This window comes from Ammospiza nelsoni, chromosome 1 (assembly GCF_027579445.1).
Source record: "Ammospiza nelsoni isolate bAmmNel1 chromosome 1, bAmmNel1.pri, whole genome shotgun sequence".
NCBI classification, from domain to species: domain Eukaryota; kingdom Metazoa; phylum Chordata; class Aves; order Passeriformes; family Passerellidae; genus Ammospiza; species Ammospiza nelsoni.
In genome coordinates, this window is record NC_080633.1 from 129,474,186 (window position 1) to 129,499,555 (window position 25,370).

Genomic DNA, 25,370 nt, shown 5'->3' on the forward strand with positions numbered 1-25,370 from the left:
GCGGCCGGCGATGGGTGCCGCGGGCCCCGCGTGCACGGCGCGCGAGCCGCCGCTGTCACGCGAGCCGCCGCTGCGCTCCGTGCTGCGGCACGTGCGGCTGGAGAACCTGGCGGCGGGAATGAGCGGCGGCGTCCTGTCCACCCTGGCGCTGCACCCGCTGGACCTCGTCAAGATCCGCTTCGCAGGTGAGGCCGGAGCGGCCGCCGTCCCGCGTTAAGGACTCACCGGCGTGCCCGAGCTCGCCGAGCCCGGCCCGGACCTGCCGGGCTTCCCGCCCACAGCCCGCGCTGCTCCGCCCGCCCCGTGCGCGGCTGCAGCGCCCCGGTGCCGGGGGCAGCCCCACGGCTTGGAATAAACCGGCCGTGAGCCGAGAGGGTGTCCCGTTCTCTCCCCCGCTATCCCGAGGTGCTCCTTGTCCCGTGTAGCGGCTGCCGCCTGTGCGGTGCCCCGAGCTGTCCGCGGGCACGTCGGGGAGCTCCAGCCTCTCCCCCTCCCGTGGCCGCCGGTGCCTGAGGCACCCGAGCGCTGCCCGCTTGAGCCGGCGGGCTGCCCGAGCCCACGTTCAAAGTTCACCTCTATGCCAGACATTTTCAACACTCAAAGCTAGCGGTGGTTCTGCAGTAACCTTGGCTGTTAACAATAGTGGTGTTGTTTTGCAGAAAACTCTGTAACTGGTTTGTTTCTCCACAGGGAAACATGGCAACTTCTCTTGACTTTTCTGCTGATTTGAGAAACTCGTCAACCATTTATCATATTTTCTTTCAGAGAGGTAGAAACATTTTACCGTATCTTTGGATTGTTTTCTTAAATAGATACATGGATGTTTTAAGATCTGAACACCAAACTATGACAGGGACATTTTTCAAAATTCAAAACGTTGCATGTCCTAGTTGGGCACATCCTGGGCTGCATTATGAGAAGCACAGCCAGCAGAAGGGCTCTCTTCTCTCTGTTTTCCATTTGTAAAACTATGTCAGAAGTACTGTGTTTATTTTGGGGCTCTCCAGGACAAGGAAGGAAGACAGTGACACACTGGTGTGACTGCAGTGAAGGGGCTGGAGCACATGACACAGAACAGGATCCCTTTGGCCTCAGAAAGGAAGGGATGAGGGGAGCTAAAATTGTAATCTATGACAGTGTTCTTGGAAGACACAGAGAAGGTAAAGCCAGATTCTTGGAGATAGTTAGAAGGAGCTGAAAAGGAACAGGCACAAGCATGGATCATTCCAGTTATTTTACTGTGAGAATGGTCAAATACTGGAAAAGGTTGCCCAGACAGGCTGTAATCTCTTCAGCCATGGAAACATTCAGGAGTCAACTGGTCGTGTCCCTAAGTAACCAGGTCTAATTAGATCTGGTTTAAATACAGGTTTGGATTAGGTGGCTTTTGGAGGTCATGTACTTTCACATGCTTCTTTGGATTGAAAATAATAATTCCTGTGTTTTGTCTTCAATGAGGGAGCAGGAGCTGATATCAGAAATGAATGTTGTTGAGATTCTTGGCAGCATCATTGACAGAAAGACTTGCATTCATGTGTCTGATTTGCGATCTTGTTTCATATGTTTATAAACTTGACCTAGTGTCTGCATGGTAAAAATTTCACAAATGTCTTTGGGAAAGGTCTAGCAGCACTTAGGAAGGAGAAAAGAGGTGTTTGTGTTCTAGCTTTGAGTGGTTGTCAAGGTGTCGAGGTGTTGTCACACTGTGCTCAGCAAAAGCATTTTGTCTTTAATGCTGAAGTCTGTCACAATGTCTATGGGACAAAGAGTTCAAAAGGAATTAGTAATAATGTGGCACTGAACAGAAGATGCCTGTTTACGAGGATTAATTTTGGTGGGGACACAAAAACTACACTTCTTGTAAAACTTTGAGATCAGTTTTCAGTACAGTTGCAGTCTAGCCATATGTCTGTAGTAAGAATGAAAGCTGCTGCTATGTTGGCATCACAGAGTAATTTAGGTCAGAAGAGAGCTGAGGAGTTCACCCCCTACCCAGATAAGCTCTGCTTAGATCAGTTTGTTCAGTCTTGTGCACTGGAGTTTTGAGTAGCTCCAAAGATGCTCTTCAGGCAACTTTTTCAAGTATTTGGCCATTCTGCTGGATAAAAAGTTCTGGTCAAAATTCCCTGTATTTCAGCTTGTGTCTGTTACCTCTTGTCATCTCACCATGGACTGCATCACATACCTCATCAGTAATCAACTTACTCCTTTGTTGTTATGGTAGGAGCAATAGTAGTCACCACTCCAAGCTTTGTGGATGTCCATGTTCTACATGATCTGTCAGACAAAAACTTGTTGTTTTCTGTATTTTTGAAGTGGTATTTTCTAAACATTTGGACAACCAGCTGTTAGGTTATTAGGTGGGAGAAGAAGCCTTTGTGTATTCTGGTAAAAACTGACTTGGGAATCAGTAAGATGTGACCCATTGCTTTATAGAACATTTTAAGGAGAAAATTTGAATTTAAGGGTTGTTACTTAGGACTTGTCTAAACAACTTAGAGAAACATGTCAAGGATGCCATCCATATCACTTGAAATATGATGCACAATTGCTGGAGTGCTAAAAAGAAGACACAGAAAACTTCAGATCTGCTGCTCATCAAAAATGTACAAAAGTGCATTTACTTAGGCTTGTCAGATTAATAGGAACTTTCCTCTTACTGAGCTAAGTAGTTATCTCTGGTTTTTATTTCTTTTCCCCCCCTTTTTTTCCTAAGTTCTTCAGCTCTAAGCTTATAAAGCTGTAAACCTCAGCTCTTGCATACTTGTGAAATAACACTCATGTAATACAGTTGATCAATTATGTTTCATGTTCATTTATTGCTTTGGAGGCTGTGGACTCCTGGGTTGGCTTGGAGGCAGTTGAACTTTATGCTTCCCAAAACGTTTTCCATTTCTGTCTTTTGTAGTAAGTGATGGATTGGAGCTGAGGCCAAAGTACAATGGAATTCTTCACTGTATGAGCACAGTCTGGAAGCATGAGGGGCTTCGAGGCTTGTACCAAGGGGTGACTCCAAACATGGTGGGAGCAGGAGCCTCCTGGGGACTTTACTTCTTCTTGTAAGTACAACTGTAAAATGTGTCACTGCCTGCACAATGCAGTGTTCAGATATACATTGCATCTTCTTTGTGAGGTATAAAAATGTGCTAAGGGACTTACAAACTTGTCATTCTCTTAGCTAGTCCAGGTCTGTTAACGTTTATTATGGTTTGCTGGTTTAGAATTTAAAGCAGTTTGAGTCAGAGAGTTGTTCCTTTGTCAGATACAGTGCATTCCCTTGCTGCTGTGAAAGTACTAAGGAATTTGAGAGGTGGTGATACTATTCAGAAAGAATTCTCTAAAAGTGCCAATACACTGTTCTTAAAACCCCATGAAAAACAAGAATCTAAATTGATTTCTTGAGATCAAAGAGTGTGAAGTTTTCTACTAAAACTAAATGTTTGATTGTTTTTAATCATTTTAGTGACAGTTTTTTCATTGTTCTTGTCAGTTCATAGGCTTTGCTTTTAAAGCCCATTTTTTAATATTCTACTTTATTAACTCTGTTAATACTTATCCCTATTAATTCAAACATTTTAGGGACTAGTTAGCTGGCATGCCTATGCAAAGCTCACTTCTCAGTTGTCTAGACTCTATTATTGTTTTACTTGAGTCCTTAAGCTTTGCTGTAGATTGCTATTGACACTTCATCTTCTGTTGACAATTCCTTAATTCACAAAGATTGCAAACTGGATCAAGAGAAGAATGCTCAGTGTATTTCTGAGCTAGAGGGTCAATACCTAGCACTGTGGGTCCCACTAAAATTCTTTTTAAAGTTAATTCTGGATATCTGATAATTTTCAAGATGCAGTCCCATTGATACTGACAGTTTAATTTTACAATTTAAATATATATTACCATAGTTCACTTTAAAGAGCTGACTGCTCAGAGACAATGAATCAATTAAATAACAGTAGTTTGGATGCCTTTTCCTCAAAGGCTGTGTACCCCTATGATCTTAAGTATGTCTTAGGTATGTCATTCTGGATTGGGTTTTTTGTGATGTGGGTCTGTGTTCACCTTCACTAAACTATGTTGTACATTTTCCAGTTACAATGCCATCAAAGCTTACAAGAAGGAAGGGAAGATGGAAAGTCTCAGTGCGAGCGAACACCTAGTGTCAGCTGCGGAGGCTGGTGAGGTTAAATGCAAAAATTAATGTTCACTTGTAGCTGTTCCATATGCTGCTACCTGCCTTTCTGTGTCAGTGCAGCTTTTTCTTACAGATGGCAAGTGTTCCAGCCCAGACGCAATAGTTTGTTGTCTGTAAATAAAACAAAGATGTCTAGCACAAATAGGTGGGTCACTGTGGTCCTCCAGTTTTGTGCAGAATTAGCAGTTGACAAAATGTCTTTTGTCCTAGTTTTCATTCTGTGTAGGCACTTTACATATTTAGTACTGTATTGGGTCCCAAAATGTAACTATGGAAATCTGCTGCTATCAGATTGTTAACTTGTTAAATATTTAACACCTGGACCTGGAAAGGAGGTGGCCTGTTGAATCATGGAATGTTTTGGGTTGGAAGGGACCTTAAAAATAATCTAGTTCCAGCCCCCTTGTCTTTGGCTGGGACACCTCCCACTAGACCAGGTTGCTCAAAGCCCCACCCAGCCTGGTCTTGAACACTTCCAGAGGTGGAGCGTCCACAGCATCTCTGGGCAACCTATTGCAGTGCCTCACCACTGTCACAGTAAAGAATTTTTGCCTCGCATCTAATCTAAACCTACTCTCTTTCAGTTTGAATAATACCCCCTTGTCCTGTCACTACATGCTGTACAGGCAATTTGGAAAACTTCATTAGGATTTTGAAGCATTCATTTAACGTTGAAATATAAGGCATATTGTTTGAATGAAATGTCATAATGGATTCTGTCACAATGGTATTTTTAATAACCTATAAAGCTATAAGAGGTTCTTGCTGTTAACCTGTCAAAATTATTAAGCAAATCTCACATCACTGAGGTATCCATTAAATTTTGAATTATTGTATACTGAAGAATAACTCAGATAATCTGTGGTACATTAAGAAGCTGCATTTACTGTCTACTCAGATTATACTACCAACTGTGGAAAGGTGAAGCAAAAAAGGGACTGTACTAGGAATATGGAAAAATACTTGTGCCCTGCTAGAGTACCACAGCAGGAGAGAACTGGACTTGACTGTGAGCTTTGAAGGGGGAGAAAGGGAGCAATAGAGGGCATAAACTTCACCTGTTTTGAACAGTATGAGTACTCTGGTAGGAGAAGTAGTTTTGTCATTGTAGAAGCCTGTGCTATATTGGACTGAACAGACTGGGACAATCTGCAGAGTTGGCATAACAATGGGAGTAACTTCTGTGTGTTCCCAGGAGCCATGACCCTGTGCATTACAAACCCAATCTGGGTAACCAAGACTCGACTTGTGCTACAATATAACGCTGGCGTGGATCCATCCAAGCGGCAGTACCGAGGAATGTTTGATGCTCTCATAAAGATATACAAGACAGAGGGCATCCGTGGCTTATATAAGGTAATCACTTTGCAGAAAAATTCCATGATTGCCTGGCACCACCCAGTAGCATGGTGAGACTTCTAAATATTTGTCTACAAAAAAAAAATTGTAACAGCTCACTTTCATTCTGTGAGTCTTTCCCACTGAAGAACTGCAGCAAAAAGGCTTAGTCAGAAGAAAAGCCATTATACTGGTGATAAACTGCTTTGTAATTTTTTTTGAATCATCCTATAATTAGAATTTGGATAAGCAGGTCAGCAACAATGTAACCTATGTTGCTGGCAGTGCTTCCTTGCATTTTATCCCTTATCTCTGTATTTCTAACCTCTTCTAGAAGATAACATGACTAAAGTACTTGCTAATTTTTTCTTCCACAATGGATAGTTTCACAACTGCTTATTTGCCCTCTGGTTATTGATGTCTGTAATCTGTCAGCTCTAGATACATTAAATTTGCAGACTTCTAAATAGGGCCTGCATATGTGTGAGGTTTTTGTTCCCTTTAATTTAGGGAAATAGGTGGCAACAAGATTTGGACTTTTTGCCTCCTCCTCTCTTCAGGTCATGACATCAAGATGCATTCATCAGTGCCTGGAAGTTGTGAAGAAACCTATTTTAGTTCAGGCTGGCTCTTCTCCTGCAAGTAATGCTGCAGAATCATAGAATCATAGAATGGCTTGGGTTGGAAGGGATCTTAAAGATATTCTTGTTCCAACACCCCTGTGATGGGCAGGTTTACCTTCCACTAGCCCAGGCTGCTCAGAGCCCATCCAGCCTGGCCTTGAACACTGCCAGGAGTAGGGAACAAGACCACTTTCTCTTAGAAATTATCCTGACTACTGAACATTAGCTTATTTTATTTTCAGTGAAAAATGTGATCCTTCTTATTCTTGCATGCTTCATGGCAATGATTGCCAAATTCTAACACCAGGAACAGAGCACCTTACTTATTCCTAAATTGAAATTGTCAGGTTTGCCTGCCTGGATGTCTGCTCTGTTCCATGTAGATAAGTTCTGATTTCTTGGATCTGTTAGGTTTTAAGATGTCCTTCCACCCTTCTTTTCAGATTATTCCTGCCAGTAGCATGTGTCGCCTTTGGCACTAGACACTTCTTTGTAGTGTTAATCTGCAAATGTGGGACTAAAGCAGCTACTTCCTTTGAAAGAGCAAATTACTTGCTTAAATCTGCAAAGAAGGTGACCTAAATAGGTCCTGAATGACCTACATAAGTATGCACACTGTGCAGCTTCCATTTGACGTCAGGACTGTCTCAACCTTGTCTGTACTGGGGAAAAAGGCACTTCTTCAGGTGGCTCATGGACTTGTACATGATTTAGCTTCCCCCATTTCAGTGTTTCGGGGAGCTTTTATTTTTCTTGCTCTATTTGAAATTGTACAGCTAAAGCTTTGTTAATTGCCCTGAGTCAGGAGTTGTAGTACACGCAATTGTCTTCTTTTTCCTCATAATCTTCATTTCAGATAGCATTCCTTGTAGCAGATATGGGGATATCAGGTAGTACCACCTTATGGTAAATGAAGGGATCTCAAACAGAGCAACTGTCTCAGATAGAATTGGAAAAAAATCTGGAAAGAGTTTCTGTTTGAGATTTGTCTCCTTAGACAATAAAGAATGGAATTTCTGACCAAGCAATTCAATATTGCTCTTTACTGCACAGATGCTGTTACTGATCTGAGCAAATCCTTTCAGTCCTTTGAGGTACAAATGGGTTATGTCAGGCTACATCAATCTTTCTAGCAGGGATCAAAGCTGTCTTTATTAGCTCTGCTGGGTATTGATTGTTCATCAAACAGTTTGCCTGAATCTGGGTTTCTTAGTAAGTTGTTCCTCTTGAACTTGGCCTGGTTCTGAAAAGGCAGGAGGAGTCTCCTTTGCTCATTATCCCAGTAATCATCCAGTCAGTGATCTTCCACACACTCCATCCACTGGGCTTTGTGTTTTGGCCCCCTGATGACAGAGCTGCTCTGCTGCACACCAGGCTGAGTTAAAAAACAGCTTGGGGTTATGTACTTTGAACACACCCATGGATCTGCTGGAGATTTGAGCTCTAAAAATTGCCTTGTCATTAATGAATGCAACCATCTCCATTTTATGAGTGCTGTGTTGTTCTTTTCAAGCATAAGGTAGGAGTGCCCAAACATGGTAAAATAGTTGTAAGATTGTAGGATTGGTGCTCTTAGGAAAACCTAAAATATCTCTGAGCTATTGAGAAACTGTTAGATGTATATTCTAGAGTGACTGGCTACTAAGACATCAGTCAGGAATGCAACTAGCATCCTTCATGGCCTCTGTATTTCTGTATGTGCATTTTTTTAATTCTCTTTTATTGATGATATAGAAGCAGCAGTTGGAAATAGAGCAATGCTTAATAAACAAGAGTAAAATACCAGGAAATTTATAAAATCTAAGGAGATTAAAGTAAAATCCAGGTTCATCAAGCCAGAATAATAATGTAGCATGCTGACAACAACAAAAGTCATATGAGTAATGTGTACTCATTACCAAGTGAAATATATTTGGGCACTTCTGTGTTGGCATTTCACTTTTGGTAGGCAAGATTCTATGCTCTGAGGATAAAGTACTTTTCCTGGCCCCTCAGTGGCTAAGGCACTTAGCTCTCTGTATTTTGCATGCTTTGCTTCTGTTATTTTTCTTCTTGTAAATGTGAAGCTTGTAAGCTTTCTATATCTTTGTACTTGTACATAGCAAAATCCATTGAGATTTAGCCATCTTGATTTTAATTTAAGTTGCGGGTTCTACACAGAGACATAAGCATAAGTGGCTTTCACATAAAAGATGGTAACATTTTTCACCATGAGGGAATCAAGATGGTAATGGCAACTTCAGTGTCTTGTCTGCACAAGTTGTCAGTGCAGGGCACTCAGATGCTGCAGGTCTCTGACACACTGAGAGCCCAAATGAAGGCAGCACTGGAGAGATTACAAGAGGTATTTGCTGCATTCTTTTGAAACAGACAGCAGAGGCTGTTCTGGCTTGAGTGCTGTCAAACACTTGAGGCAGTAATGTGAGTACCACATCACCAAATGAACCTTGTTCCCCTCTTTACTAAGAAGCACAGGTTTTCCAGTGTGTACATTTGCCTGTGTTTCTTTTTATTGTGATGGGTAACCTTTGAAACACTAACCAACAAGACATTTTCTTCTTGTCTGGATTTTCAGCACTTAAAACACTTTACGCCAACTTTAAAATATTTCTTTATTCCCACTGTCTGCTACTCAGAATTATGTGCATTTAAATTTCTAATTATAGAATATAAATATAGAACTATATTTAATTCCATCTATTGTTCTAATCCATTGAAAGAGAATTCAAGTAAGACTTCTTTGAGGAACCATTCATCTTGTCATGTTTTCATTGGAAAAATCAAATATTAAAGTAGAAAAATAACAAGAAGTACGTGAAGTTATTATAAAATTTCTCTTTACAGTCATATTATGTATCTAAGAATAAGAAAATAGAATATGTTTCAAAAACTTCCCCAGCCAAGATATCTCAGTGCTGTGAAGTCAGTTTTGCTTTGAAACATTTTTCCGTAAGAATGCATGATTTTCTATGATCAATAAAGGTCTGGGTCAGCTCCTATTTTTCTGAGGCACATTGGCTGACAGTTGCCTCACTCCCTTCTTGCATTTTTTAATATTGGCCCGACATTAAAAGTCCCTCAGTCTTTGGAAGCTCAGCACAAGACTTTAGGTCTGCTGGTATTTGTGTATGAAGTACAACCAGTAGATGCTTTAGGACTCAAGGGTGCAAGTTATCCAAATCTTCTGGCTGAAGTTTAAGAGTTTAGCTCTCTTTAAGGTTGTTTAACATTCTTCTTTTGTTGGCAGGAAAAGTATTACCTCATTTTTCTATGATATAAATACATTGTTCTAATTCTTTCCAAGTGGAGAACAATTACTTCCACTGTCTTTTAGTTGTTTTACTGATTAATCACTGAGAAATGTTTGTGAAGATTTTCCCTGCTATCACTGTCCATGAGTTTCATACTGGTTTTGCTGACCCAGATAATTTTTTCTTTGACATTTTTGTATAGTTTTTTTTTCTTCTTCTGCTGTTTTTATATTGCTTTTATTTTCTTCTCTGATCCAGGATTTCTGAAAACCAAAGTTGTCTTTTTCCCTCTGTTGGGCCCTTTGGCTTCAACTTCACTTTGTGCTTACAGCTGACAAAATACAGATAAGTGGTTTCATTCCACTTGTTCTCATTTGAGGAAGGTTTTTTTCCTGGGACTTTCATTAGCCTTTAATGCATTTCATTAGTTTGTGATTACTGATGTTGAGTTCATGACCATTTTTTCTTACTGTGAGAAGCAGAAATTCTAAAAAGTCATTTCCTGAAAGACTGAAAAACCTTAGAAATCTATATGTAGCATTTGGAAAGCTGATCCCTGAAGTGGTAATTTGTGTATTATCCATGCAGTTTTTGTGCCTGCTGTAGTTTTAGTTGTTGGGGTTTTTTCTGCAATTTAGGAGTTTTATTATTTTGTCTTGTTAACACTAATTCAGTGGACTCCTTCAGAGATCTCTTCTCCTTTTCACCTTCTCCAGGCTTTTAATCATATTCTGCTTAAGTCAGACTAAGTCTTCAACATTTTGGGCTTGACTTTTAGTCTAACACAGACTTTGGCATCTGAACACATTTTTAAATTCCTTTTTTTTGCCCAAATGGATCATGGGAAATAAACTTTGATTCTTTAAGTCCTTTTAACCACATTTTGAACATTTTACTGTTACAATTGTTCCCTAACAGTTTGCAGCAAGCTTTAGAGTCCCTTTCTGGCCAAGATGATTAATCCTCCATTTATTTGTGTTTTTCAATGCAAGTGACCAACTCTTCAAAAAGAATTAGTGCTTTTCAGAACCCCTGCAGCTGGCAACTCATTTTAGTGGAGCTAGTCCTGGTCCTGGGAGAACTCCTGTCTTCTCTTTCTTGTGGACACAGTTCAGAAAGTACCTGTTTTCCCCCTTCATTTCAAGTTTTTTGAACCTAAAGCTTGTGTATTTTCATGTGTTTGTGTATGTAAGAAAGACAGTGCTGGAGCAGCTCACTCTCTTGTCCCACAGGGACATGTTATGGTAGTGGACCTGGCAGTGTCAGGTTTATGGTTAGATTTGATAATCCTAAAGATCTTTTCCAACCAAAATGATTCTATGGTTCTATATAGGCACAAACATTTTTAGTCTAGAAATATATACATCTCATAGACACACATTTTTGTAGAGACACTCATGCAAACACATGCCTATCTATTTCCCAGGCTCAATCACAATAATGTTTTGTACCTCTGCTCCTGGTGGCTCTTCTCTGAGTTGCCAGCATCTGTCATTGCTTTACCAGTCTCAGGTGGAACCAGACCCCTCAGTGCCAGTCTCTGGAAATGTGCACTGAGCTTGATTTGTGGTCTTGCAGTCCTAATCTGTGTTACCAGCTTGTTCTCTGTGAGGTGGAGTCTCTGGGCCACTTGTTTCATCCCAGTGACTCAGGAGGTGACTTTAGGCTGCATGTCAGGAAAGCAGCAGTTACTGAGTGTTGGTGTGATGCCTGCCCTTAAGGACACTGAGTCAGACTGCAACTGCTGTGCAGGCACAGTCTGTACATTAAGGGAGGACAAATGTAGGGGTGGGAGCTGTGCTCTGTCAAGTTGTTTAGATTTTGTGCATCACCCTTTAACCTTGTTTTATCATTTTCTTAGGGATTTGTGCCTGGTCTGTTTGGAACATCACATGGAGCACTTCAGTTCATGGCCTATGAGGATTTGAAAGAGAGATACAACAAGTATAGAAACAGAGTATCAGATACAAAACTGGTAGGATGCTTGAGAATAAAATTGTGTTGTGGCATGCAAATAAACAGAAGTAGATTCCACTTGTCAGGTTTACAGCAGCCAAATGTGCAAAGTATTGGTACATTAATTAAAGTGCAGAATATATAGAAGGAAATAATACTTTCTCACTTTTTAGGAACAAGCAGCTGGTTTTCACTGGTTTTGAAACCCAACTTCTTATTTTAGCAAGTGTTTTGAGAATTTTAGAAGTTTTTTCTTATGTTGTGGAACCAGAGGGGATGGTATTAAACCCTGGAAAACTGTTCAGATGCAAGTTGGGCAAAGGTAGCTACTATTGGAAGAAGTGTTTTAATGGGAATGAGAAGGCACATGTTTTACAGTCAGTTACTTGTAGCGCTGCATGTAGTAAAAACTGACATTTCTTTTAATGTGTTGTATCATAGGAGGGAAAAATCTAGAGTATTGTTTGGTTGTACATTTAAAAATCAAATAAGATTTTGGGAACTGGCTAATTTAGACCATACCTAAGGCAAGCCTGACAATTTTTCTTGCTTTTAGAACACTGTGGAATACATAATGATGGCAGCTGTATCCAAAATATTTGCTGTGGTAGCAACATATCCCTATCAAGTCGTGCGGGCTCGTCTTCAAGACCAGCATAACACCTACTCTGGGGTGTTTGATGTGATCCACAGGACCTGGAGGTAGGTGTGCAAAATTAAAAGCCTGCATGTTGCAAACTGAGTTTTACAGAATCAGAGCTACCTTTACTGGCTCCTGTGCTGACTGCAGAACCAGAACAGTTCAGGGCAAACTAAGTGTTAGTTGTACAAAGTCACGTTGTGCAAGATGCCACCAACAGCACTAAGGTAAGGAGAGAGGAGGAGATTGGAGGGAGCCAATGCCCCCTGCAGGTTTCTGTTGTTTATTCTGTCTCCCTTCTCTCTTCTCCAGCAAATTTCACAGGCTAAAAAATAACATTGTCGTGGCTGGTTTGGGACACTAAATGAATTCTCACTTGAACTGCTTTGGCTTATCACACAGGACAGGAGCATTGTGCTGCTGGCAGTTGTGGCTAATCCAAATTCCTGGCAAGGTGAAGTGAGCTAGCCAGAGCTGATTATACTGATGTCCCTGGGTTACCCTGGGGCCTGCCTGCACTTGTTGTCTGGTCCCAGCTTCCTGTGGGACCTTTAGAGACCTGTGACCTCACACCTATTCATATCTTCTCCTGAACCTTCCCTGAGCTCTTGCCTGAGCTGCACAGTGCAAGGGAGAGTTTTCACACAGAACCTGTGTGTTTACCAAGGGTGGCCACCTCTGTGTGTGCATCCATGGCTTTGGGCAGTGCTTCTGGGTTGGGCCATACTGCTGCAGAGGTGGCAATGGGCTCCTGGCTGTGAAGAGGGGCCAGCTCAGTAAGTGCCTGAGGCTCTGTTGTTCCAGGAGCACCCCTGGTTCAGAGGCTGTGCAACCATTTCAACTGGAGGCAATTCAGAGCAAAAGTAGCCCTGCTGTGTCAGTGCTGAGCCCTTCAGTGCTGCAGGCTGCAGGAGGGCTTTTTAGTTCTGCTCAAGTGTAGTACAGCCATTCTGGAGCCACTGCTGAGCTCATGATGAAACAAATGGGACTTAGGGAGGGTTGTGTGAACCACACCCAAGCATTTCTTGGGATCTCTGTTTGCTCCTCCTTCCAGGTGTTCTATGCCTGTGAGGTCTGCACCTGAAGAGCTGAGATTTAATGTGTCTATAACTTTTTAAGAGCCCTAGCATGACACACTGATTGAAATTGGGTGAAATTAGGTTCTTATTTATTGGCCAGTGGAATCAAAATTCTGGAAGGGGTGCTTAAAATCTCAAAAAATGAATGGTGACTTTTCTTAGTTGTTGTAGCATGAAGAAAGATGGTAAATTGTCTTTCTTAGACAATACCCACTAAAAACACTTAAAGCCCGGGCTAAATAACTGATCTACATAATGCTATTATAGTTTAGAAGAAAAAACAATGGGTTAATACTTGATGCACTTTAAACACTGTCTGAAATGGTTATTTCTAACCTGAAGTACATCTCTCAATGGGAGTGTGAGAAATAAAATGCCAGGCCTTGTTTTATGTCTCATTTTTTCTATTAAAAGGCATTAATTAAAACCTTTTTTTTTTGTCTTTAAAGGAAAGAAGGTGTTCATGGATTTTACAAAGGAATTATACCTAATGTGATCAGAGTGACTCCTGCCTGCTGTATTACCTTTGTAGTTTACGAAAATGTGTCTGGCTTTTTACTTGGTTTTAGGAAAGAAAATAATTAAAGGTATGGACTTTGTTCCTAGGAAGGAATCTATCCTTTATTTTTTATATTCATGATCTGGGAGAAATTTACTTCAGCAGTCTTCTTTGACACTGTGAATTGATCTGGTATTTTAAGGAAAGAATGTAGAGACAATAAACCCTGCCAACATCTCTCCTTTTGAACGTTCCTGCACTGCTGCCTTCCTCTCTGAATCAGCTGTGTCTGCTTGAAGCAGATGTCTGCAACCCTGAAATAAGAGTGCTGTGACTGGGTGAAGGCAGCTGCACTGCAATTCCATTCATCCTGGCCTGCCTGGAATAACTCACTAAGCAGTTTCAGCAAGTCTCAAGATAACAGTTGGTGAGATTCTCTCCTTCCTGAAGTGGAAAACTTCATATGAAAGCAACCCTGGGGCCTGTCAAAACTTTCTTAAATCTCTGAGTCTCATTAAAACAAGGAATGTCATCTGAATCCACCTCTGTGTTATTCATCAGATTTTAGGAAGTGGAATGCTCCAGACTCCACTGTTCATCCAACACAAAAATGTGTGGCTCAGTGGGGTGCAGTTTGGAAACTGAAATTGTTTTTTTTAAAACAGCTGTCCATTCTTGCGTTTGAATAATTGCAAGTCTGATGAAGCTCAGTTCTTGTCTCATAGCAGGCCAGGTTTGCACTGTGGTTTTTGACTTGGTTTTAGCAGCAGACCAACATGCTGAAAGTGCATACATCGCTGGCAACTTAATTCATTTTCTCTTTTTCATTCTCTCTCCATCTCTCTCTGTGCCAGAGTCTGTCTCCATTAATCATACAGCTGACCACATATTACTAAGTAAATGCATATTTTAAAGGAGGCTTACTTTTTAAAGATGAGGATTTTTTCTAGTAATCCCATAGTGATGCCGTGTTCAAGCCAGTGTAGCAACAAATAGGACCACACTTACTTTCAGTAGTATTCTTTGGAAAAAAAAAATGTTTCTAGTCTAAAAAAATCCTGTGCACAGGACTTTATTTAAAAAACCAGAACAATCTGTTAATGTCTTCTGATTTGGTTTAAGGAAAAGATTGTTGATATATTGATTGCTAATTTACTGATAAATTATAGTACATATCAGTAAATCTGCATAATAGTTAGGGTTTTTTTTCCACACCAATAATTGCCATCAAGGATATGTACTTTTTAGAGTTCTGTGTTTGGTGGTTTTGGGTAGTTTATTTATTTAAGAAAGACATTACTGACCTTAACATCTGCCTCCTGCTGTTGGTAAGAAGATATTAAGTATCTAGTAAGTATCATTTAGCTAGGAAATAAGTTAGCAAAGGCTATCAACGGGGGAAAATCATCAGTTTCATAGGGAGCAGAGTAATCACTTTGAGAAGTTTCCTGTTTACCTGACTAACCTAAAGCAGAAAGAACAATTTTTAATAAAAATTTCACAGATTAGGAACTTGGTTTTAAATTTTAAGTTAAAATCTGGAAAGCTACAGAAACTACTGAGTATTTTGAATCTTCATTCAGTAGTCCACTCACTTGTTTTTGTAGATACTGTTGCCAAATACCATATTTTGTATATAACTAAATTTATTCATAATTTACACTTTCTCTTCCACAATCCCATCCCCTCTACTGATATAGTTGATCATCTCATTGGAAAGAATAATCTCATTGGAAAGAATAATCTCATCTGGCTGGGGCCAGCATGGCTGGCTTTGGTTTTTATTACGGAAGGTGCTGTGTATATTTAGCTGAAGATAAATTTACTGGAAGTTTACCATGTAAATAATGTAGATACAAAACAGCAGCTTCTGCCTTTGGAGGGTGCTGACTGGGCTTTGTGTCTTTTGTGGTACACAGAACAAATTTAATGGAGCACTGAATTAACTACCACCCAGGATCCAGAATATATTGTGAAGACATATGAAAACATGATAAAAGAGAAAAAGCTGTGCACATAATCCAAGCCTGAATTAATGTGCTCTCGGCCAGAACAGCTTACCCATGCTTCAGGATAAATGCAGGGGCAGGCTGTGAGCATGTGCACAATCACTCACTGTGTGTTAGCGGACGTTCTGTAAGTCCACACCACAGCTCAGCTCATAGTAACTTGTTTGTTCAGGTACCTTAAAACCATCCTCCAAGCCAGTGAAAACATTGCAGTTCTTCAGAGACAAAATACCAGCTGTGTAACTTGCTGGCTTGCAGCAAATCTCACACACCATCTTGCAGTTGAGCAAGCCCGAGTGCTCCCCTCGCTGCAGGTGTCCTCCCCTGGTAGCTGCAACAACAGCTACAGGCAAGGGCTGCCCATCCTGGGGCAAATCGTACAGCTTGTTCAGAAAAGAAAATGAGATTTAATTCTAAATAGCTGAAATAAATTCATTATCTCAGATTTAATGGGTTTTTTTCCTTTTAATTTCTGGGAAGAGTGGAGATTTTTGCATGTTGTACATGCTTTTCATGAGTTTTTTTATTTTGTTAATGTAAAATTGGTTTTGTAATACAAACATAATTGTTGTTTCTCTTTAGAATGTGTACAAATTTAAAAAATGTTTGAATATGCCACTTGCAGCATTTGGAAGAAAATACTAAAAACACTGAAGCTTATGTTCTGTGTTAGCGTGATCGGTGTTGTCACTTGTCAAACAGCTGTGACATCATTGTTTCACTCTATCAGTTCAATTTTGGAAAGCCTATGCATTTCAACCTGTCTTATGTCTATATCTTCTAAACAGTTTAATACATCTAGTTTTTAACTAACACCAAAGTGATTCTGTATAACTGAAAGGCTAAATCCAGGAGAATTATATTATTGGAGCAATGAAATTAAGTGTCGTAACTGTAAAATTATTTAGTGTCTGCATCTTAGTAATGGAGACCAGTCATAGATATTACACTGAAATCCAGTCTATCAAGAAGCAAGAGAGGGAAGAAGAGCTTAGGTAGTCTGGTTTTGCTCAGTTATTCATAATATGAGGTATTTAACACTTACCACATTGTCTGGGTCACAGTTAAGTCACCAGGAGTTCATTGAGATAAGACTGTAACAGCAGAGCATCCTATTCTGCAGTCAGGTTTACAGGAGTGCATTTTATGTGTGTTTTCTGAAGGCTGAAGCCAACACCTGATTTTACTTTCTTTGAACTTTATCTATAAAGCCTTCTAAAAAAATCGTGTATCACAACACCATATAAAATACTTTAAACACATTAATGTTCAATAAAATAACCCGGATTTCTTTTTTGTAAAAGGTCTTATTTATTTGATACAAAAAGTTATGGTTAATTCTAACAACAGTGGTGGTATTACATCAAAAAAGAAATTTAAAATGTTAATGAACTTGGTTTTGATATTTGTATTCTAAAATTATTATTATAAAAAGCCTCTACTGTGTACAAAACAAGACAAAGGCTACAGATGCAAGGCTTTGGTGCCTTTCAGTCCAGTACTTGTGTCCAACTCTATTGAAATAAATTCTTTAAAAAATAGTACAAAATTTTTAAAAAAAGGTATTATAAAAAGAGAGGGAAGTTATTTTGGCAGTTCTTCAATGATGATTCGGGAGACTGAATTCCATCCAGTAGAAGCATCTCCCCGTGGATAATCTGAGCACGTCCCCACCCAGATGGCAATATCCACCAAGCCAGCACTGATCCCTTCACACAGACCTTCCACTGGTTAAAGACAAAAGTCAGGTTACCTCAGCAGACACAATCCCTTTGTGTTTCTCAACTGAAGGTGGACTCAAGTGCTTAAAAACAGCAACTTTAGTTAAAGGTGAAAAGGTTTTAGAATTTTAAAACAATTTCAGCAATAAAAACTCTTATGTAGAGATGTGGCAACATCAGTTAAAGCCATGCAGTGCCTCTCTCTCTGTGCTGCTGAATGGATGAAAGGATGGCAAAATGGGAGGTATAGCTGCTGCCTTAAATACCCAAATTTACACACTGGGAGCTGGAATATGGCTTCATACCCTTCCAGACATCTTTCTAGCAGTGATGGGAGGGGGTGGGGGCACAGCCATGCCTGGTTTACAGCTCAGCTCTGTAAAGGTGATGGCCACCCTGTAAGCTTTTCCACACGTCTGTCACTGCTTCTGCATGGAGTTGCATTCCTGATGCCCCACTAGCACCACTAGATGGAGGTGGGGTAATGAGGACAAGTCAGCTCTACCCCTACGCTGAAAAAGTCCTATAACAGCTCTAGACATTAGATTGCATGCAGTCATGCAGTACAGGGAGAAAAGTGGAGAAAGGACACAGAATTTATGTTCCTTTTTCTTAGTATCACATCCCTTTATGTTGAATGAATTCACTAATTTGCCTCTGCTAAGCAAATGAGTAATTGCTCCCAGATATTTCACTTTGGAGGTACTTTTGCGCCCCTCCTGAAAGCAGAATAGAAATTGCAGGAGGAAAGTGTCATTTCTGCACAGACAATGTGCAAACACCGGTATTTTAAGCCAGGATGACACTGTCTACTTGGCAGTAAGGCTGTTTCTCCATAAGTTAATACAGCACAGAATGTCTCTGTAGTCATGTTGTGGCAGAGATCAGTAGACCTGTCTGGACAGAAATCTCTTCCATTTCTAAATCTCAGAATATAGTACCACGAAAAGTACCACAGCAAGAAAGTACCACTTAATAAATAATTACAATACTATTACTTATCAATACCAAACTCTGAGACAGCAGAGTAAGAGAACAAGTGTGAGTTGGCCACTCTCTGTGTTTGCTGCTGCTGCCTCCTGCTCCATCTCTGCTCCCCCGGCATACGTACCCGAGGAAGTTCTGTGTATGTTAATGGTAGAGTTCAGCTCTGGGCTTCCTTGATCCAAGTATATTATGGCCTCGATGGGCAGTGGGCCAGCACACTCTGCCCCGTTGAAGGTGAAGTACCAGCGCTGGCAGCAGGCGCTCCTGCACTTGAGCCGCAGCGAGCCGCTGAAGAGCACGCGCAGGGCGCTGTTGGAGCGCATCTTGGTGAACGTGCATTCCTGGCAGGAGACAAAGGTGCTCTGGCACAAACCCCTGGGGTTGAGCCCATTTATTTCCTATATATTTATATTTAGGACACAGATTTAGGAAGACATTTATTTCAAAATATTTTGGCTATTCTCTTTAGGCCCCTCTGGGAAAAAAAAATAAAATGACAGCCTGGGAAGTCCCTTGTGGTGCAAAGATGCAAATCAGAACAGCACCTCATAGATGGTAAAGGAGAAAACGGATTATGGAAATTCTTAACTTTATTTAGATAAGTCCTGCTGTTAAGTTGCTAGCCTAGTCACCTTCTGGGATTTATGTAAAAAGATATAAGCTCTCTGAAAGCTGCACTCAAGCCACAGGATCACACAATCATAAGGATTGGAAGGGACCTCTGAAGATTATCTAGTCCAACCCCCAAGTCCTTGCATGACAAGAAAGCACAGTTTCTGTCTCTGCTAACAGAAATCCTGGGCTTAACGATTATCACAAGACTTCTGAGCAGTTTATACCCAGCAAAAGCTCCACAACTGAAAAATAAGCACTTTCAGTTTTTTAAGTGGTTGTTAGCCTGTCTTCAACATGCTGGATTTCACAGGGAAAAAAAAAAAAAAAAAAAAAAAGACAGAAAAAGGAAAAAGAAAAAAAAAGAAAGAAAAAGAAAGAAAAAAAAAGAAAAAGACAAAAAATACCAAAAAAAAAAAAAAAAAAAAAAGGGAAAAAAAAAAAAAAGACCAAAAAGGAAAAAAAGAAAAAAAAAGGGAGGGGAAAAAAAGAAATAAGTAAAAAGTTAGGGACAGTTCTGCAAGTAAGAAAAGTCTACTGAAAAATTTGATTCTCTCTCTAGCCACAGCACAGCAGTTAAACTGCTATAATCACTCTGGGCTTTGCTTCATAGCTGGGATTGAGCAGGGATTTTTTCTAAAAGTTTTACACCCAGGGCTGCAGTGAGGACAGAGTGTTTGTGTCAGTCTGGGTGACACAGGCAACTCTGCTCCTGAGCAATGCTGATCCTTTGCAGAAGCATCCTGCAACTGCAACTGAGTTTCAGTGAGTAACCACTATGAAGCAAGAGTTATAAAGAAGGGTACAAATAACAGATTAAAGATGTTCATCCCTTCTTAGGATTGAAATGGTGAAAACCTTGCCCTGTTTTGGGCAAGCTAGAGAGGTGCTTTTTTGGTACTGTGACTTTCAGCCTTACAGTGACAGATCTGGTCTACTGAACGTACTCTTACACCAGCCACAAAATTCTTCCGAAACCCTATTCCAGGAATGAAAGAGGCACAGAGCTGAAACACAGCTGAGAGCAATCCAAAGTAGCTAAGCCTTTGAGAAGTTCACCCTTGCATGCAGGAAAGCAGGAAATGTGTGAGGCTGGAGCTGTGCAGCCCCGGTGCGGCGCCGCTTACCGCGATCTTGCCCAGGTCGATGCCGTAGTTCAGCGCGCTCCACGAGCACTGCTTGAAGTTGGGCGTCCAGGACTCCTCGATGCTCTCCCGCATGCACTCGCCCTTCTCCCCCTTCAGCCCGTCCCTTCCCGGGATCCCGGGTGTCCCAGGGATCCCGTTGGCTCCCGGGTTTCCATCCCGGCCGGGAACGCCGCTGGGGCCTTGCAAGCACATGCCATTATACTGGAAGAGAGAACAGATCTTGCTGCTCCCACCCCTCAATTCCGAGGCTAACCAAGTCAAACACAAGTGAATAACAACAAAGCACACCCCCCTGCTGTACCACAATGGGCTATTTCTGCATCTCCCAGAAAATGGTTCCACTGAAGTAGAAAAAACAAAGGAAGAATAAATTTTCAAAGATAAGCAGTGCCAGCAGAATTTGCTGTAAAATAGGATGCACCTTTTTTTAATGATGCATAAATCCTAGCATTAAAAAATTATCTAGTCCAAGAATTAAAACCTGTTGGAAAATTTCACCAGAGTCAAAACAGAAACAAAAAAAAGAAGTCACATGTTAATAGTTACTTTTTCCTAACCCACCATTACTTGTATAACTGTCTATGCTAATACATGTTTAGTATGGTTTTTTTTTTCCTAAGAAAATTTTCTATTTCATAGAGAGCAAAGGTTAATGCCACTTTTCTTCTGTCACTGCTCCTCTGGTGAGAGGTGACAACCACATGGTGGTAATCAAGCCCCACAGTTCAGACTCCAATATGCACACAAATGGATGGTGATATGAATGTGGGAAGCTGCATCCTGGAATAAAGCTGAACTCAGGAAGCCTGCTTGTAACAGCGGGAAAGCAGACATGGGAGGAGGGCACACTCACATCCTTCCTAACATCACAGCATTAGGAAAGGTCAAATGTTGCCCTCCCAAACTCCATGTTAACACACATCACCTTCTCACCTTCTGCCCACCTTGGAGAGTAGGTTTGTGAAGCCCAGAGCTCCCTCCCACAGCAGCCTAAGGGCTGGGATGTGAGAGGAGCACTGGGCATGGGAATGCTGAGCAGGAACCTGCAGGGGCTGGCCAGGGCTTTTACTTCATGTGCTCTGTCCTCTCTGGTGCTGACTGCTTCCTCCCAGTCTTCATCCCAAATCTTCACAGATAGCTGTATTCTGCTCTTCCACTTTCTCATATTTATTTGTCTTCATCTAGTTTAAACCACCTAATGGCCGTCTGTTTCAAAAAGAAACTGCTGCAGCTATTCCCCCTCATGCCAGCCATGCCCCTGTCTGCCCTGCAGGAGCTGTAAACTAAACTGTAAGCTGTAAACTGCCTCTGCCCTCTTTCCTTTGTCAAATTGGTGAATTTTCTTCACTGAGGTTGTGCCTTTTCACAGGCTCTGGTGCAAAAACCAGCAGAGCCATCACAGGCTTAGCTGGAGCCACACCAAAAGTAAAATCAGTGACTACATGGAGAGGTCTAGTAAGAAGTCAGATGAGGGTATGACTAATGGTTGCTAGCTTTCCCTTACTACCTTCACCAAAGAAAACCCTGCTGGCTAAAGGCAGTGGAAATATTGGAATATTTTCACGAAGAAAACCATGCTTCAGAAAAGTTCACTGAGAAAGGGTTAGTTGGCAAAGCACCAGCCCAGCAGAACAATGCAAGGACATTTCTATGTCACACAGCAACAGTGATCTGGTTTTGCTGTTGCTTTCCCACTGGACTCTGTTTGTAACAGTGACTGGCTCTGGCTTTCGCATGTGGTTCCTCACCACAGAAATCCTGCATGTGGAAATAGGCAAGAGCTGGGTCAGGCCAAAGCTGTGGCCGACTGCCCCCATCCCCAGAGCCACCAGGAAGGGCTGGCCTGTCCCCACACAGGAGCTGCCACCCACAGCCAGACAGGGAGAGCACCTCAGCCATGGCACATCCCAAAAAATAAATGGGAGCACAAGAATCACCTGGGCTTTGGGGTCTACTCCAACTAAAATTGTGTCTTGCCAAGTCAAGTCTTTTTCATGTTTTCTTAAGCTGGAAATGCATAAAACATACTTTAAACATCCACTGAAGGCAGGATCCCCCCTCAGTCCTGCCTCCACTCTGCCCTGGCAGGGCTTCTGCTGAAGCGTCTGTACAGCTGGGCTGTGCATGAGTCAGCTGCCACTGATTTACCCACACTTTGCTGCTCACTCTGCTGCACCCAAAAAGCACTGAGCAATTTCAAAGCACTGAGGGATCCTGAAACACGGCTCAGAAAATGTTAACTCGTCCATGCGTTCAGACTCCTTATTCTCAATGCAATTCAATTTCCACAATAAAAGTGAAAAGATAATGAAGTGGTGTGGAAGGGAAGGAGCTTTGCTAGCAGTGGTGCTTCCAGCACATCCTTTCAGGGATCTCTCTGGAGATCATGGAAGAAATGGTCATACCACTGATTTTCTATAGAAGGGGAAACGGCAGTACAGCAACTCACAGAAATACCTTCACATCTGCTTTCTACATTCCAAGGACTGGAAAATTTCCCTCCTGTCATCTATCCCTGAGATGGGATAGTCCCAATGCATTCAGGTTTCTAGTAGCAGTGGAATTTCAAACAATGGTGTGCAGTCCCTGCCGCCCAAGGAAATAATGCATTCAATGCCACTCCGATGGAAAGTGTGCTCGGTGAGCATGCAGTTTCAGAGCATGCAGATAGTTTTTCTCATTACTATTTATCCACTAGCATTTTAGGAGCTAAGCAGCAGTTAAGCGCTTACGTTGGAAGGAGCTAAGCAGCATTCACTGCTGATGTTTGATTGTAAGGTTCCGGCGCTGGCCCTGCAGTGCGCGGAGCGCAGCGCCAGCCCCGGCACCGGGCACGGCGGGGAGTGCGGGCTCGGCCGGCGCCAGCCGCCATCCCGGCCCGGGCCCGGTGGGGCAGCGCTCACACACACACCGGGCCGCCGAGACCCCGCGGTTTGTGTCAATGCCCATCAGCGCCTCCTCCGCGTTTTCCTGATTCAGCGCAACAAGGGCTCGATTAACTGAACCGAGAGATGCCCAGCGGCGCGGGACCGGCGCTGTCTTGTCTGGAGCGGCCGCCAGGCTTTTCCAAAGCCTCTGATCTATCGCCTTTTTGGTATCTTTGCAATAACAAAGCGACTGCGTGGCTCCTCCAGCCGCCCCCCGCCCGCCCCGCTCCCGCTCCCGCTCCCGCTCCCGCTCCCCGGCCCGCCGCTCTCACCACGTCCACCACCTCCCGCTGGCGGAGCGCCTTCTGCTTGCCCCGGGGGCTCTCGGAGCCGCCGTGCGGCGGGGCCGCGGCCAGCAGCAGCGCCAGCAGCAGCAGCAGCGGGGCGGCGGCGGCGGCCGGGCCGCGGGGCATCGTGCGGGGCGGGATGCGCGGGGCGGCGCGGCAGAGCCCGGCTCCCCGCTCCGGGCGGCAGCGCGGCGATAAATGAGCCTTTCAGAGCGCGCAGCCCGAGCCCCCTCCCCGGGGAGGCCGGGAATTTCCATCCCGTAACCGGGCGAGACGGCCCGGCAGAGCCACCCCCCTCAGCCATTGGCACGGGGCCGGGGCCTCCCGCCCCTCGGGCCGGCCCCGCCGAGCCTTCCCCGGGCCGCGCCGGAGCCCCCGGCCCCGCCGAGCCTTCCCCGCGCCGCGCCGCGCCGCGCCGAGCCGAGCCGAGCCAAGCCGAGCCGAGCCGACCTGAGCCGAGCCGCGCCGAGCCGAACTGAGCCGAGCCGCGCCGAGCCGAGTCGAACCGAACCGAGCCGAGCCGAGCCGAGCCGAGCCGAGCCGAGCCGAGCCGAGCCGAGCCGAGCCGAGCCGAGTCGAACCGAACCGAGCCGAGTCGAGCCGAGCCGCGCCGAGTCGAACCGAACCGAACCGAGCCGAGTCGAACCGAGCCGAGCCGAGCCGAGCCGAGCCGAGCCGAGCCGAGCCGAGCCGAGCCGAGCCGCGGCAGCGCCGCGGGGCCATGCCCGGCGCTCCCGGAGCCCTCCCGGCTCTCCCCCCGGCTCTCCCCCCGGCTCTCCCCCCGGCTCTCCCCCCGGCTCTCCCCCCGGCTCTCCCCCCGGCTCTCCCGCAGCCCCAGGCAGTTCCCTTCCACGCCTTCAGGTGTTTGCCCGGCGCTCGGTAGCTCCTGTCCGATGAAGGAGCTGTGTCTGCAAGACACCGCCTAACGCCACAGCGGGATGCTGATGCACCGCGAGGAGAAACTGTGATAAAGTATCAGCCGGGCATCAGTCACAGATTTCACTGTAACAGAACCCAAGGTAAGGACGCAAAATCCTTCTGAACAATAAAGGATTTGGGGCTTTTTCGAAAAACTTGGTATTGCCAGACTGAACATTGGCAATTTAGTAACAAAGGGAAAGTTTTCGGCTACCCAGTGTAAACCATCCCATACTGCTTTAATTCCAAATCATACATTGCTTTTCATCATTCTCGGATTGAAAGCACTGTAAAAGAAAGGATGTGATATGTCCTCAAGAATTCAAAATAGAAATAACAAATGTTTGAGGTAGCTCCTGTATACTGCAAACTTCGCTGTATTTGTAGAGGTAGAGTTTCCAGAAGGGGGAGATAAGCTTCAACTCTTTTTTTCTGAAGTATTTAACAAAACCACACATTTCTCCTGCAGGAAAGAATGCTGCAGCTATTCTCTACAAGAAGTTGAGTCATTCAAACAGGCTGCATGGAACCACATTTTTGTGTGGACTGAACCCCTTCATGTGGCTCTTCACTTAAGCCACTTCTTCCCTTTCCCTGTCTGTGCTGGTGGAACAATAGCAGTGAAGGGAGAGCTGCAGCACAGGTCAGTCCCAGTGCTGTCACCAACCCCGTCACACGCTGTCCTGAGGGCTGGGACTGACGTCAGCCACACTGCTGAGGTGAGGGCTCCTACCTTGTGAAGAAGAGCAGCATTACATCCTGCCAACTTCAAAAAAACAGCTGGTAAATCACAATGGTTCCCTAAACCAGCTGGGAAATTTTATGGAATGATGTAAATCCTTAATTGTAACAATTGCTTTGGTGACAGCCTCAGTCAGCATCCACAAACACAGGCAGAGGCTTCATTGAGCAATGGCTCGGTGCTGCCTCTGGGCTGATGGCAGTGCTGTGAGGGCGGTGATGTTTGATTTCTGTGTCACCTGCATGTCCACACAAGCGTCCTTACCGCGGGCTGGGGATCCTCAGCATCAACACAGGCTGTTGCTAAGGTGTGTCCCTTCACAGGGTGCCAGACTTCTGCACTACAGAATTAATTTCCTCAGGCAAGGTGCAGCAGCTGAAGTACACAGTGCAGCAGCACTGCACGCCTTCCCAGGCAATCACTCAGGGTTTTAGAGAATAA

General features: G+C 43.5%; 2 protein-coding genes across 3 annotated transcripts; one reads left to right on the plus strand and one right to left on the minus strand.

The window, feature by feature from the left end:
* Window positions 1-9: 9 nt before the first annotated feature.
* On the plus strand, window positions 10-16,890 carry SLC25A32 (solute carrier family 25 member 32). 2 transcript variants are annotated; one of them, XM_059483795.1, is made up of 8 exons: window positions 10-185; window positions 691-769; window positions 2,909-3,059; window positions 4,090-4,175; window positions 5,388-5,548; window positions 11,266-11,379; window positions 11,917-12,062; window positions 13,529-16,890. In XM_059483795.1, the coding sequence occupies exons 2-8, from the start codon at window positions 697-699 to the stop codon at window positions 13,662-13,664; spliced, it is 867 nt and encodes a 288-aa protein (XP_059339778.1). In that variant the 5' UTR covers window positions 10-185; window positions 691-696; the 3' UTR covers window positions 13,665-16,890. The 2 variants fall into 2 exon arrangements, with proteins under 2 accessions (XP_059339778.1, XP_059339771.1); XM_059483788.1 differs by lacking the exon at window positions 691-769 and having other exon boundaries at window positions 11-185.
* CTHRC1 (collagen triple helix repeat containing 1) lies at window positions 16,875-23,401 on the minus strand. Its single transcript, XM_059483807.1, has 4 exons — window positions 23,255-23,401; window positions 20,035-20,256; window positions 18,420-18,636; window positions 16,875-17,314 (listed from the first exon to the last, which is right to left on the minus strand). The coding sequence occupies exons 1-4, from the start codon at window positions 23,393-23,395 to the stop codon at window positions 17,172-17,174; spliced, it is 723 nt and encodes a 240-aa protein (XP_059339790.1). The 5' UTR covers window positions 23,396-23,401; the 3' UTR covers window positions 16,875-17,171.
* Between the last annotated feature and the right edge of the window lie 1,969 nt (window positions 23,402-25,370).